The 14,651-nt window shown below is 43.1% G+C and overlaps 1 protein-coding gene across 1 annotated transcript in view; it reads right to left on the bottom strand.

Moving 5' to 3' along the window:
* The window catches only part of SAXO1 (stabilizer of axonemal microtubules 1), a 40,089-nt gene that overhangs the window by 6,096 nt on the left and 19,342 nt on the right, over positions 1 to 14,651 (bottom strand). The window contains exons 2-3 of the mRNA XM_070935537.1: positions 5,914 to 6,093; positions 1,597 to 1,799 (exon numbers count right to left, since the gene is read on the bottom strand). Of these exons, the coding sequence (XP_070791638.1) occupies positions 1,597 to 1,799; positions 5,914 to 6,093 (383 nt within the window). The remainder of the gene's footprint in view (positions 1 to 1,596; positions 1,800 to 5,913; positions 6,094 to 14,651) is intronic.

Raw genomic sequence — 14,651 nt, 5'->3', positions numbered from 1 at the left:
TTCCTCTGCTGACCGGAAGTCCGATTCCCCCACCATAGTCTCCTCCTAGCACAGCATCCTTTTTCCTCTACCTGTCCTAACCAAAAGCCCTATCAAGTGTGGAGCTGACCAGCAACAGGGAGCCGCAGCAGAGGGATGAAAGAGCCACGTGTGGCTCCAGAACCGCAGGTTGCTGACCCCTGGTATGACTCGATGAGCGGCCAGAGTAAACTAAAGGAATAATAATGCTGTAAAGTTGCGGTACGTTCACTGTAACATATGTTCTTTTCAATCTTCTAATGTATCCCTACTTGGGGCTGCAGTGTAGCACTTTAACAGATTATTTTGTACAATACACAGTTTGTATATCACGTTCCCTCTGACCACTGGCCTTGTGGTCTCTTGGTTGTGTGTTCCCATTCATTTCAATGGATGCTCATGTATTCATGGGAGCAATTGCCCCTAGGAGGAAGCGACTCATGCGTGCATATACTATACACCTTAAATGTATTTTAAGGGAGATCTGGTTCTCCTTATAGGCAGTCCAATTGGCTGGATATGAAAGATCGCTGGCTTTATCATACCTTTGAAAGCTGGTGAGCTTCAGACCTTAAAGGATGAATCGCTACAATATGGAATAAGATCATGGGACCAATTATTTGAAGAAGATTTCCGTTTGCAGGGTATTTCGAAAAATCTTGCAAATTGCAACCAAATGTGGTGAAGCCGCATTTTATCAGAGCTCTTTAAATCCTCAGCTAAAGGCTGCTCTAGATAGTACAGATCTTTGACTGAGACTTACATATGGCTCATATCATATCATGAAAGCCCACTGATAGAGAAATTGATTCATTTCAATCCACACATTTGAGATAATAAGTAAGACTGTCCAGATGTTACATGTATCTGAGACACGTCAAGGGAGAACAGGAGTTGCTTATTGTCATTTTTTGTCATTGTAAAGGAAGAATAACGGCGTCTATGTGCCCTCACTAGGATCCGATTGTTTGGATAAAGTTGTCATGAAGAAGAGTTGGCAGACTCCTAGTTCTGCTGACCGAGGAAATGGTTTGATAGGATCCTTCTTTCCCTTTCATACCTGCTATGGATCTTGTCTAACTTGTCTAACTAATAGACAATCTTCTTGTGAGTAAGACCTATGGAATGAGTCCTATTACATCTTGATGATTGGCCTACAAGAATGATTTTGTTTCCTCCTTAATTGTTGATGTAGGTCTGTTTTGATCACACATAGCCAATTCCCCATTATTTCACTCACATCTCTTCCAAAGTACCCACCATAAAAGGTTGTACACCATAAAACACCAAGGAGAGGAATAGGGAGAAACCAGCACATGTGATCTATGTAAGTGTCTTAAGCATTTGCACTTTCTTAGAGACCCTGAGAAAGGACAAAATCAAAATTTCCAGAAATTTCCAGAAATTTCAAGGGGACATAAATTTAAGGGGCAAAAAGATTCATCGAGGCACTTATAAGCACCCCTTAAAAACATGCCAGCTTGCAAGGTGGAATAATTATTCCCATTTGGGGGGTTATTGAGAAAAATAGATGCCTAATGCATTTAAAATATTTCTAATTATTCTTTCAACTCTTACTTTTATATGTCGGGACTGTGTTCATCTTCTCAGTAGAAGAAAAGTTTTGTTCCTGGGGTATGCAAGGAGCCACTCGAGATACGGAATATGGGTTATAGTCTTGTCTATACGTAGACTGTAGGTCCATACATTCATTGCTCTTGACATATGTATCAGGAGGTTTCTGTTTTATACGGAAGACTTCATGCGGGATATAATCTCTCCTGTAAAAATCAACAACTCTTGTTAAATAGCTTGTAGTATACAGTTAGTCATGCTTAACTTAAAACAAACTATTGAAAACAATTTGACATGTTTCCAAGCCATCCCATAGATTTTTTTTTTATAAAAAGTTTTTTTATTTTCCAATTACAAAGATAAATGTTCCATCATTCCTTATACAATGTGTCATCTGGGTACAAACATCTCTATGCAACATCATTCACAATTTGCCGCATCATTCACATTAACATTATTTCTCTAAACTTAATATTATAATATATTTTATCAAAGATTGGAGAATAAAAAAGGACTTTGGAAATGAAGAAGGCTAAAGAACAAATAGAAAATACATTAAGATAGAGATATAAATAAGATGAACATTGTTAGTATATGTATGATGAGAATAATGATATTTAATGTTAATATGATATTATCACTAGAAGATATTAAGAAGAAAATGGAGAGCTTTACAATGTTTAAATGTTTAAAATGCCATCCCGTAGATTTTAATGACTCTACTTTAAGCAAGACTAAATCTAAACCTCCCAGGATGTGGCTTATTAAATTCACATAAACCCCGCCTAACTCATACTGAAAAAGTTCCTGCTGTTAATTTTTTTTTTTTTTTTTTTTTTTTTTTTTTGCTTATCAGAGATCTGGAGATATGTTTAGCTTTCAGGTTGTTGTATTATTTCTTACAGACACATTTTTTTAAAAATTGTGGCATAAGAGTACAAAATCTTTCCACTTTGAGCAGCAGAATCTACCAATGGATACTTTCTGTATTGTAGGAAGCTTTTAAGCAAATGTACAATAGGGCAAAGGTGCAGAGAGTATTGCTTGAATCGTGATGATACAACTTTTACTGTACTCCATCAATCAACAAATCCTGGCATAATACTTAATAATTTCAAAAAAGCCTTTTTGTTTAGTTGTTTGTTTTTTAGTCAATTTAAGGATTACAGGGTTTTGTGAGGGACAGATTAACTTTTTTTTTTCCTTCAGGATCTGTTGCAGGGGTGAAATGCTCCCGGTTCGGACCGGATCACCCGATCTGGTAGCGATGGAGGCAGGTGGTTCGGAGAACCGGTAGCAAAAATCCCTGTCCCCCCCCCACATTACCCAGCTAAGCCGTGCAATCATCAGAGGCTTTTTTTTTATTTTTAAAAGCATTTTTTCTACAACTTCTTTGGCCAAAAAAATGCTTTTAAAAGTTACAAAAAAGCCTCTGATCATTGCACGGCTCAGCTGGGATCATCAGAGGCTTTTAAAAGCATTTTTTCTACAACCTCTTCAGCCGAAGAGGTTATAGAAAAAAATGTTTTTAAAGGGGGAAAAAAGCTTCTGCCAATCAGGCAAGTCAGCTGGGATCATCAGAGGCTTTAAAAAAAAAAAAGAAAGCCTCTGCCGATCAGGCAAGTCAGCTGGGATCATCAGAGGCTTTAAAAGCATTTTTGAGGTTGTAGAAAAAATGGTTTTAAAAGTAAAAAAAAAAAAAAGAGTTGGCCACGTCCACTCAATCATATTACCCCCCCCACACCAAGCCACGCCCACAGAACTGGTAATAACAAATTTTACATTTCACCACTGATCTGTTGGCAGATCCCTTCCCGGGAGGTTACACGAAGCTGGCTCCAGGGAATTATCAACGCTTCTTTGAGTGAGGGTGTCCTGCCGGCCACCTTGAAAGAGGCGGTGGTGAGGCCTCTCCTCAAGAAGCCATCCCTGGATCTGGCTGTTTTGGCTAACTATCGTCCAGTCTCCAACCTTCGCTTTATTGCGAAGGTTGTTGAGAGTGTGGTGGCGCGACAGCTTCCACAGTACCTGGATGAAGCTGTCTATTTGGATCCGCTCCAGTCCGGCTTCAGACCTGGGTACAGCACGGAAACGGCATTGGTCGCGTTGGTGGATGATCTCTGGAGGGCTCGGGATAGGGGTTACTCCTCTATCCTGGTCCTGTTAGACCTCTCAGCGGCTTTTGATACCATCGACCATGGTATCATGTTGCGCCGGCTGGAGGGACTGGGAGTGGGGGGCACCGTTTTGCGGTGGTTCTCCTCCTATCTCTCCGACCGGTCGCAATCCATGTTGACAGGGGGGCAGCGGTTGACCCCGAGGCGCCTTGTTTGTGGGGTGCCACAAGGGTCGGTCCTCTCGCCCCTCCTGTTCAACATTTATGTGAAGCCGGTGGGTGAGATCATCCGTGGTTTTGGGGTGGAGTTCCATCAGTACGCTGATGATACTCAGCTGTACATCTCCACCCCAGACCATCCCAACGATGCTTTGGAAGTGATGTCCCAGTGCCTGGAGCCGTGCGGGTCTGGATGGGGAGAAACAGGCTTCGACTCAACCCTTCCAAGACCGAGTGGCTGTGGCTGCCGGCGTCCCGGTATAGCCAGCTGACGCCATCGCTGGTTATTGGGGGCGAATCATTGACCCCCACGGAAGGGGCCCGCAACTTGGGCATCCTACTGGACTCGCGGCTGTCTTTAGAAGGGCATATGACGGCCGTGGCCAGGAGGGCTTTTTATCAGGTTCGCCTGATACGCCAGTTGCGCCCCTTTCTGGATCGGGACTCCCTACGCACAGTCACTCAAGCACTCGTCACCTCTCGTCTGGACTATTGTAACACTCTCTACATGGGGCTCCCCTTGGGGTACACCCGGAGGCTCCAACTGGTGCAGAATGCGGCTGCGCGGGGGATTATGGGAGCGACTGGGCGCTCCCATGTGACTCCTCTCCTGCGCAAGCTGCATTGGCTTCCTGTGGACTTCCGGGTGCGCTTCAAGGTGTTGGTGATCACCTTTAAAGCGCTCCATGGCTTAGGGCCAGGGTACTTACGGGACCACCTTCTGCCACCAATAGCCTCCCACCGGCCAGTTCGCTCCCACAGAGAGGGCCTCCTCAGGGTGCCGTCGGCTAGACAATGCCGGCTGGCGACCCCCAGGAGGAGAGCCTTCTCTGTGGTGGCACCTACCCTTTGGAACAATCTACCCCCAGAGATACGAGTGATCTCCAACCTCCGGACCTTTCGTCGGGCCCTAAAAACTCATCTCTTTCAGTTAGTCGGTCTCTCTTGATTTTATGATTTTATGGTTGGTTTTAAATTTTGATATGGATTTTAAATTGATAAATTTTAAACTATGGGCCAAATTTAATTATTTTAAATCTATTTTTTAATCGCACTTATGTATAAATGTTTTTTATCTTGGCTGTTCACCGCCCTGAGTCCGAAGGAGAAGGGCGGTATAGAAATTCAAATAATAAATAAATAAATAATAAATATGTTTTACTTGTCTACTGACAGTAGTGAATAAAAGTACTTTCTTATAAAATGCTTTAGCTCAATAAAGAGACGCGGTTTAAATATTTGTTTACTGAATTAACACTAAACTACGAAAACAATACAGTATAAAAACATTGCATGAAAAAACACTCGTGCCGCTTTTAGTTGTTTACAGAGGTAGCGCGTGAACCTGCTTCGCGTGCCTCGGTTGTGGGGCATCCAAACTTACTCAGCAGGTAATACAGGAGAACGGCTCAAAAGGCTAGAGGTGTGGCTAAAACAATAGCAGCTAAGTTATAAGAAAGAGGATGGACTTGGCTATTCCTCAGTTCTGGTTTTCCCATTTAGGAAAGGATTCTTTCAGATGGACAACCCCAACTAAATGGATTCAATTTTTCTTTCCTATTGGCAAAGAAGCAGTAGGAAAGCCCAATCAGTTTACAAAGTGAGAGGCAATTACATCTGCATTCATTCTTATTTCATGAAGGCATCTGCCCAAATATACAGTTAAAGACCTCATCCAGAAACATTTGGATAATAATGAAGCCTACTGTTGTTATCCACATCTGGGAAAAGAAGGATGCATTGCAACATTATCTCCCCACCCCCAAACCTTCCACCACCACAGATATACACAAACTATGCATTCAAATCCACAATCTTTGGTCTTTAACAGCTCTTCTTTTGGGGCTATTAGGTCTGCAATTCAGATGACCACTAGGTGACAGCCATTACACAGAGAACTCCCGTTGCTCCCACCTGGTGGTCATTTGGATAGTTGCAGGATAGATCCGGTAGCCCTCCCTTTGCTTCCACTTCCGTGGTCTTACTTGGTTGTTGAAAGGGCTTCCATTGGCACTGGCTGCTTCTGATACTCCGTGGAGGGCTTGCATGATTCCCTAGGTAGGATGTTGGCATAAAGGGGGTATTTTTCCATATACTCAGAAAGGAGACATGGCTTCTCTTTCGTGTCAAAGAGCCTGGTTGGTAGATGAGGACAATGATGGCGTCTGTTGAAGAAAGAAAAGAATTATTGGGGTTCACCAAGATGCACAATAGTAGGAAACCCTCAGTTTTGTCATGATTACTGTAGCACTTCGATCTTGCTTTACAAATGTATAGATATTAAAGTGGGCAGTCAATACAGTACTTGCCTTTTTTATCTGGTTGTTTTTCCCAAGGAGTCCCTGCGGATTTTACTCCACTGGTCGTTGCTGACTATAGGGAGTGGTGTTCATTTCTGTTTCAAGGCCATTGAGGCCATGGCTGTCCGAAGACATTTCTGTGGTCATGTGGCCAGCATGACATCGCGGAATGCTGTTACCTTCCCACCAAAGTGGTACCTATTTATCAACTTGCATTTGCATGCTTTCGAACTGTTAGCTGAGAAGGAGCTGGGGCGAGGATGGGAGCTCATCCCATCATGTGGCGCTCGGGTCTTGAACCTGAGCTGTCGGCTTTCCAGCTGACAAGCCCAGCGTCTTAACCGTGGACCCACCGCATCACTCCTGTTTTTCCCAAACTTGATATTAAATTGACTGATTTTAGAAACAACTGAGAAACTTTAACAAGGACATCTTTAAAAATAGAAGAGGATACTCTGTCTACACCATCTTAGAGAAAAGGTGGGATATGAATGCAAAAAAATAAAAATTTCATTTAATAAATGTAGTCCTTAAAACGTTCTGTAATACATTATCTTAACCAAGAAAATATGTTAACTTTTAATTTATTAAAAAGTCTATAACATCATTTCATGATTCTGTTTTGTACTTCAATTATTCAGATTCCCTTACCAAAATGTGTTTCATCATTCTCAATGAAGCAAGCCTCCTAAATCCTTCACTCCTTCTAGTGTATCAGAAAATCCTTGCTGGCCAATTATTTCCTTACCCATTTTCCACTTTTCATGCATGCATGTATGTGTGTGCGATGATATTTAGTATTTAGGTGCAGTAAGGATTTGTACAGGTATTCCTCAATTTATGACCACAACTGATCCCAAAATTTATGTTGCTAAGCAAGACATTTGTTAAGTAAATTTTGTCCTATTTTATTACCTTTCTAGCCACATTTGTTAAGTGAATCCACTGCAGTTGTTAAATTAGTAATACAGCTGTTAAGTGAATCTGGCTTCCTCGTTGACTTTGCTCACCAGAAGGTCACAAAAGGTGATCACATGACCTTGGGACACTGCAACCGTCATAAATATGAATCAGTTGCCAAGCCTCTGAATTTTGATCCTGTGACCATGGGGATGTTGTAACGCTTGTCCATGTGAAAAATGCTCATGTCACTTTTTTCAGTGCCTTTGCAACTTTGAGCAGTCATTAAATGGAACTGTTGTAAGTTGAGGACTAGCTGCAATGTTTAATCATTCTTTTTATAACACTTATATCCAACAGCAGTACAAAAATTCCTTTGTACAGTGCAATTTGCTGGCTGCTTCATAGCCACAACATCATCCAGAGCTTTTCTTTAAACAAGAGTCATTGAAAGTGGTTAAGAAATAATAATATAGTTGACTTCACTTTATTGATTAGCACTTGGGCCATATCAAAGTGCAGAGTTCCCAACACAAATTATGACTAAAACCTGATAAAAACAATTTGAAATGGGATTGGATAAAATAATAATATAGAAATGTCAACAACTGGATTGTTTGCCATCTTTAGAATTCCATTTCTCTCCCACTTTCTTAAGGTGAAAACTTTCTCACACTCTGTTTATGATTCTATGCATGAATTGGTCAGGAGCCTTTTCTCTGGAGAAATTGTCCAAATGATTAAAATGTGAATTTCTTCTTCATCTTGATCAATATAGCAATACTTTGCACAACTTGTTTTCACTATCTTCTTGATTCTCCTTCTTGGGTCCTTGTTGTTCTCCTTATTAGATATTTTTCAGATCAAGGCTTCTTTAGCCTTCTGAGCTACCTTCAGGGGTGGGCTCCTGGGGGTTTGGCAGGGTTCGGGCAATCCTCTAGTCAAGGATTCCCGGGATTCGGCAAACCCCCAAATGCCATCCAGGCCCTCCCCTCCCAGGAGTCTCCACGTAGCCCGTTCATCATTCCAGGTAAGTGCAGGGGCCGCGCGGAGGGTCTGAGAGAGCAAAAAATGGATCTACCAGAGGTTCCAGAAGTCTAGAAACAGGCCTGTTTCTGGCCTCCGGAGGGCTTCCGGAGCCCAGGAAAGCAGTTTTTGCCCTCCCAGAGGCTTGAGGAAAGCCTCTGGAGCCTGAGGAGGGTGAAAAATGCCACCCCCACCACCACCACCCCCACTGTGGTGCAGGCGGCCGACTAGGCCACGCCCATCATGGTCACACCCACCCAGCAATGGGGCAGCGAACCCGTTGCTAAAGGATCTGAGGCCCACCCCTGGCTACCTTGATTTCATCTCTGACTCGCCCAATGAATTAGAGGATTCTTTCCTGACTTCTATTTTGATGGCTATTCATAACCTCAAATATCCTGGAGAGATTTGAAATTAACCCATATTCAACTGTGAACTAGGGAAGTGCTGCTGTGATAAATGTGGGATGCTTTTATAAAAACCGCAAATGAAATTAAACTCAGGGAATTTCAGCAAATGAACCCAGAAACAAATCTGTGCTTTCTGGAGCAAAATTCAGTTTATGCTTGCTTTGACTCACCAAGATGTACAGAAATAAGGTTCACTTTGAAATTTTAAAATATGGAATCTCTCCAGATGACATAAATGGAAATAAATTCCTAGATAAATTAAAATTTCTGTTCAGGCCTCCTTGGTGCAATTTTGATTCAAATTATAACACAGAGACAACCTGCAAATGCCAAATGCTTAGTCCTGATTGATGAAAATTTCTCCTTTCTACTTCATCTTGAAGTAAAAGAGAGAGAACATCTATACAATTTGGGAAAACATTGGGCTACTGTTCCATAATCCCTAATGACTTGCCATCTGGAATAAGGCAAAGTAGAGGTAGTGTCAAGTGACATCTGGAGAGGTACAGATTTCCTACCTAGTAGGAAATTATACTGGATTTAATTCTTCATCAGGGAGAAACTGTTTAATTGGCATTCACTATATATGGTTAGAAGTCAATTTGTAAAACATTAGGTGTTTGCAGCCAAACCACAATGAGAAGGCAGGAAAAAAAAGTGAAATGGGAGAAGGGTGAACATAATGTGATCACAACAGCTGTGCATATCCACAATCCATTCAGTGTGGTTGTAGAAACATCTCTTTGATGTAACTTGTTGCTTCAAGCGAAGGTAACTACGTTTAGGGGCAGTTCTCCGATTAACCACATTGGGAATCAGGGAATACAGGTAATTTTCAACCTACAACCACAATGGAGCCCAAAATTTCTGTTATTAAGTGAAACATTTGTTAAGTGAGTTTTGTCCCATTTTACGAGCTTTCTTGCCACAGTTGATAGCAATAGCAATAGCACTTAGGTTTATATACCACTTCACAGTGCTTTACAGCCCTTTCTAAATGGTTTAGAGTCAGCATATTGCCCCCAACAATCTGGGTCCTCATTTAACCAACCTTGGAAGAATGGAAGGCTGAGTCAACCTTGAACTTGGTGAGACTCAAACTGCCAAATTGCAAGCACCTGGCAGCAGGGGTGGGTTCTAAATTTTTTTTACTACCGGTTCTGTGGGCGTGGCTTATTTTGTGGGTGTGGTTTGATGGTCACGTGACAATTCTTTAGGATTTAGCAGAGGTTCTGGTCTACCAGGCTTTTAACTGCTTGCAGAGCTGTACCGGTCTACCCATTTGTTTTTGGAGGCGCCGGTCGACCACCACACTGCCTTTTAACACTGATCAGCTGTAGGGCGGCCCTTTGAAGCCCCATGGCAAGAGTTTAAACAGTTTTTTTCCTTCTAGCTGATCAGCTGGGACTCGGGAGGCAGCAATAGATTGGGGGTGGGGGCCAAATAAAAGGTAAGAATAACGCGGGGGGCGGGGGTGGTGGGAGGGCCCAGCTCCCGAACAAAGAGAACCGGTTCGGTGACATCATATTGTCACCGCTACCGGCTTGGCCGAACCGGGCTGAACCGGGAGGAATCCACCACTGGCAGGCAGTCAGCAGATATAGCCTGCAGTACTGCACTCTAACCACTGCGCCACCACGGCTCTTAAGAACCAGTTTACTGATAAATTAGTAATCCGGTTCTTAAATGAATTTGGCTTCCCATTGAGTTTGCTTGTGAGAAGTTTGGAAAAAGTGATCACATGACCTCGGGTCACGACAGCCGTCATAAATATGAACCAGTTGCCAAGCATCTGAATTTTGATCCCATGATCATGGGGATGTTGCAAAGATTGTAACTGTGAAAAATGATCATGTCCCATTTTTCAGTGCCATTGAAACTTTGAACAGTCAACTAAATGAATTGTTGTAAGTCAAGGACAACCTGTACACAGCTGTGTTGAAGATTGAACATTTTTTTTTGCAGTATCCTAGCCTACAATTTTAACACAATGATATCTGAAATCCTTAGAAAACAGAACTCTTTTAGAGTTTCATGAACGTTTCCATTTTTTTTTTCCTGTGGCCGTTATTCTCATCCTGCTTTTGATTTTTGATTTTTTTTTTGTAAGATTTAACCCACAGCTACCTAACAGGAAATTTTTTCTAGTATGGAAAAGCCTAGAAACAAACAAACAAGGAGACATCAGGCTGCTATTAAATTCACAGAACGCAGAAGCAGAAACATTGTAAGGTGACAATCTGATTCTACACTCAGGGAAAAAGAACTAATACTCCAAGCTTTAATTAGGTGATTGATCGGTCAAAATAGGGAGCAGCTTTTCGGGTGGAATAAAGAGTCCAATTCCACGCGCATCTATTTGGAAGTATTGTTGGGTCCACCGAGATTTTCTACTACATAGACATGTGTTGTATAATGACTGTAATTATTCTGGCCTAACTTGCCAGCTGAATATACAATTAGCATAGCGAGAGCAAGGAGTCACACGTTTCGTATTTATCATGGCTTATGCTGTCAGGGCTGCCTAACACATGACATCATCCCTATGAAAATGCATTTCCAAGTTCAAGCAAATGATTAAGAGATTGTTCAATTGGTGTGCAACTCCTCAAGTACTCAATGTGAATCCCTGAAGTGGGACCAGAATTGCAGGCAGTCCTCGACGTACGACCACTATTGAGCCCCAAAATTTCTGTTGCTAAGCGAGACAGTTGTCAAATTTGTTGGGCCGCTTTAAGTGTGTTTACAACCTTTCTTGCCATATTTGTTAAGTGGATCACTATTGTTGTTGTTAAGTTAGTAACCCGGTTGTTAAGTGAATCTGGCTTCCTCATTGACTTTCATTTTTCAGAAGGTCACAAAAAATGATCACATGACCCCGGGACACCGCAAGCGTCATAAATATGAGTCGGTTGCCAAGTATCTGAATTTTGATCACGGTCGTAAGTGTGAAAAACGGCCATAGGTCCCTTTTTTCAATGAAGTTGTAATCTTGAATGGTCCACTAAATGAACTTCTCCAAACTACTCAAAATTTCCACTACTGGTTCTCCAGAACTGGTCAGAACCTGCTGAAACCCACCTGATACTACTGTATGTTCTTACTTTATTTTGTCAGTAAAGTAAGAACATACAGTACAGGTAGTCCTCGATTTACAATAGTTCATTTAGTGACGGTCCAAAGTTACAATGGCACTGAAAAAAGTGACTTATGACCGGTTTTCACAGTTACAACCTTTGCAGCAACCCCATGATCATGGGATCAAAATTCAGACGGTTGGCAACGGGTTCATATTTATGACCGTTTGTTCTGCCCCAGGGTCATGTGATCGCCTTTTGAGACCTTCCGATAAGCAAAGTCAATGGGGAAGCCAGGTTCACTTAACAACCGGGTTACTGACTTATCAATTGCAATGATTATCTTAACAACTGAGGTCGTAAAAAGGGCAAAACTCACTTAACAGTAGAAATGTGGGGCTCACTTGTGGTCGTAAGTCGAGGACTACCTGTGGTCAGCCTTCTGTTCTTCTAGATTTTTTTACCCAGGCCTCTAAATGTCCTGTGTTTGATCACTGTGTCCAATACTTTCCACATAAACTCCTAATAGAGATCAGACAAGTTGGTAGCCATGGCTTCTCCCCTTGACATTGTTAGGAAGCTGGATGGGAAGGTTACAAGTGGGGATCCCATAACCTTGGGGCAGAACAGCTGTCGTAAATAAAGCTGCCAAGCGCCCGAATGTTGATCACATGACCATGAGGGATGCTGCAATGGTCATAAAGTGTGAAAACTGGTCGTAAGTCACTTTTTTTCCCAGTGCTGTTTTAACTTTGGTCACTAAACAAATGGTTGTAAATCAAGGACTACCTGTTCCACTATTCCTAGTTTGATGTGCTCCACAGCTTTGCACTGTCACCTTATTAAAAAAAGTTTAAAAATGACAATATCTTATCTTACCTTACCTTATCCTATCCTATCCTATCCTAACTTATCCTATCCTATCCTATCCTATCCTATCCTATCTTATCCTATCCTATCCTATCCTATCCTATCTTATCCTATCCTATCCTATCCTATCTTATCTTATCTTACTAGAAATCAGGGTAGTATAGTTGGGTGACTATATAGCCGTGATGGCGAACCTATGGCAGGCGTGCCACAGGTGGCACGCAGAACCCTCTCTGCAGGCACGTGAGCCGTCGCCCCAGCTCAGCTCCACTGCACATGCGCACATGCCTCCTGCCGGCCAGTTGGTTTTCGGGTCTCTACCATGCATGCGCAAGGGGCAGGGACATGTGGGAGGTGCACATGCATGCGTGGGGAGGTGAAGTGCACATGTAGGGGTCATGCGTGCATGCGAGGGGGGTCATGGGGGCACACACAGAGGGTCGCATGCACATGCGTGGGGGGTGGGGGAGCACGGGGGTTTTGCGTGCATGCACGGGGGCAGGGCACATGCGGGGAGGTTGCATGTGCATGCATGAGGGGTGCAGGGGGACGTGCAAGCATTGCATTATGGGTGCATGGGCACACTTTCGGCACACAACAACAAAAAGGTTAGCCATCACTGCTATATAGCCTATTCAGAACCGGGCCACAGAAGCAGCAGGCTCCCCTTGCAGACTCAGCGGGTGGGCGAGCGCACATGCACAGCTCCCTTTATGTGAGTGGCAGGTGTGTGGGCCACTGGCACCCATGGCAGCTGCTTGCGCAAATGGGGCTGTGTGCGCATGCACACTCGCCCACCACTCATGCGGAACCATCCCCTCTCCCCCACCCCCACCAATCAGGAAAGCCAGAAAGGTTGGAGACCACTGCCATAGACAATCCTTGTTACTAAAGGATGTTGAAGAATTAGAAGGGTTGCTACGCTTTCTTCCTTGCCACAAATTGGGATCCCTCTGAGAGCTCAAAGTCTTTTTTTGGGGAGCCCAAGGTGGTGCTGAGTTTCTGGGTAAATAAAACGGTTTGCGCCAAACAGAATTTAGCTCTTCGCTAACTCTCTGAGCTGTAGAAAGTTTCTTTAAGATGCTTCGTTCCAGACATGGGCTGCGATGAGTGCTTTTTGTTTTTATGAAGCTTTTGATTAAACAGCCCTGCTGTAATCCAAAGTGAGCTGCAGGAATTCCTACCCACTTTGCCAAATCCCCCGTCCAGCATTACTAGCCAAGGTAGCCCAAATGAGGTAGATAGTAACGCTGCCAATTTGCCTATGAAACAGATCAAGGAGTTGTTGATGAGAACTCCGGGAAAGAAATAAGAACAATCCCACAGAAATAAACAACATTCCTGAGGACTGTTTGTGTGCATCCAGTCAATTGCTATGATATATTGTGTTAGTCTAAAACATTATATAGGGTTTTTTCCCAGTTTGGGCTGAACATCTTGTAAGCACCTGGACATTGGTTCTCATGGTTTAAGACTCTGTATAATATACAAATCCAACTTATCCAACAGACCATTGTTTAACCAAACCATGACTTAGTGAAATGTGTAAACCCAGCCAGAAACTGAATATGTGAAGCCAACCATTGACATAATCAAGAAATGCTTTCTCCAGACAACAAAGACTATCCGCTGTAACAGAAGCCAGAAGCATCTCCAAACATTTGGAGGTGAGCTATGGGACCTTCTAGGCTGTAGAACCATATTATCAAAACCAACCTGACAATTCTCCCCCTCCATAGGTTTGTTTTCCTAATTTCCAGAGACTTCCTAGAATCTGACAGAGGACAAAGAACATAGAACAGATGGAAATTTCCCATGTCCCGTGATCTCTCATCATTATCCTACTCAACGAATCAGCAGGAAACATTAAGAAGTATATGGGACGAGGCTCAGCTGAGAGGACAAAGCTTGTAATGAGGTTGGTGGCTTGGAAGAGAAGATTTAGAGGGCACATGAGCTGCAAAGTCCATACAATAGTGTTGTGGCCTGTTGGCCGCCAGCCTCTCCAATAGCCAAATCAGAGGAGGAAGAGGCATGGGAGTCAGTGTCAACATCAAGGCAACCTGAGAGCTCCAAGGGGGAAGACGGAATGGAGCTGGCAGAGAGAGAGAGACAGAGGCGGAGCCTGGGCCGTCTGTAA

The sequence above is a fragment of the Pituophis catenifer genome, unplaced genomic scaffold, assembly GCF_029215685.1.
Source record: "Pituophis catenifer annectens isolate HBS135680 unplaced genomic scaffold, rPitCat1.0.hap2 SCAF_2, whole genome shotgun sequence".
NCBI lineage: Eukaryota > Metazoa > Chordata > Lepidosauria > Squamata > Colubridae > Pituophis > Pituophis catenifer.
This window is presented reverse-complemented; position numbering and strand designations above follow the sequence as displayed.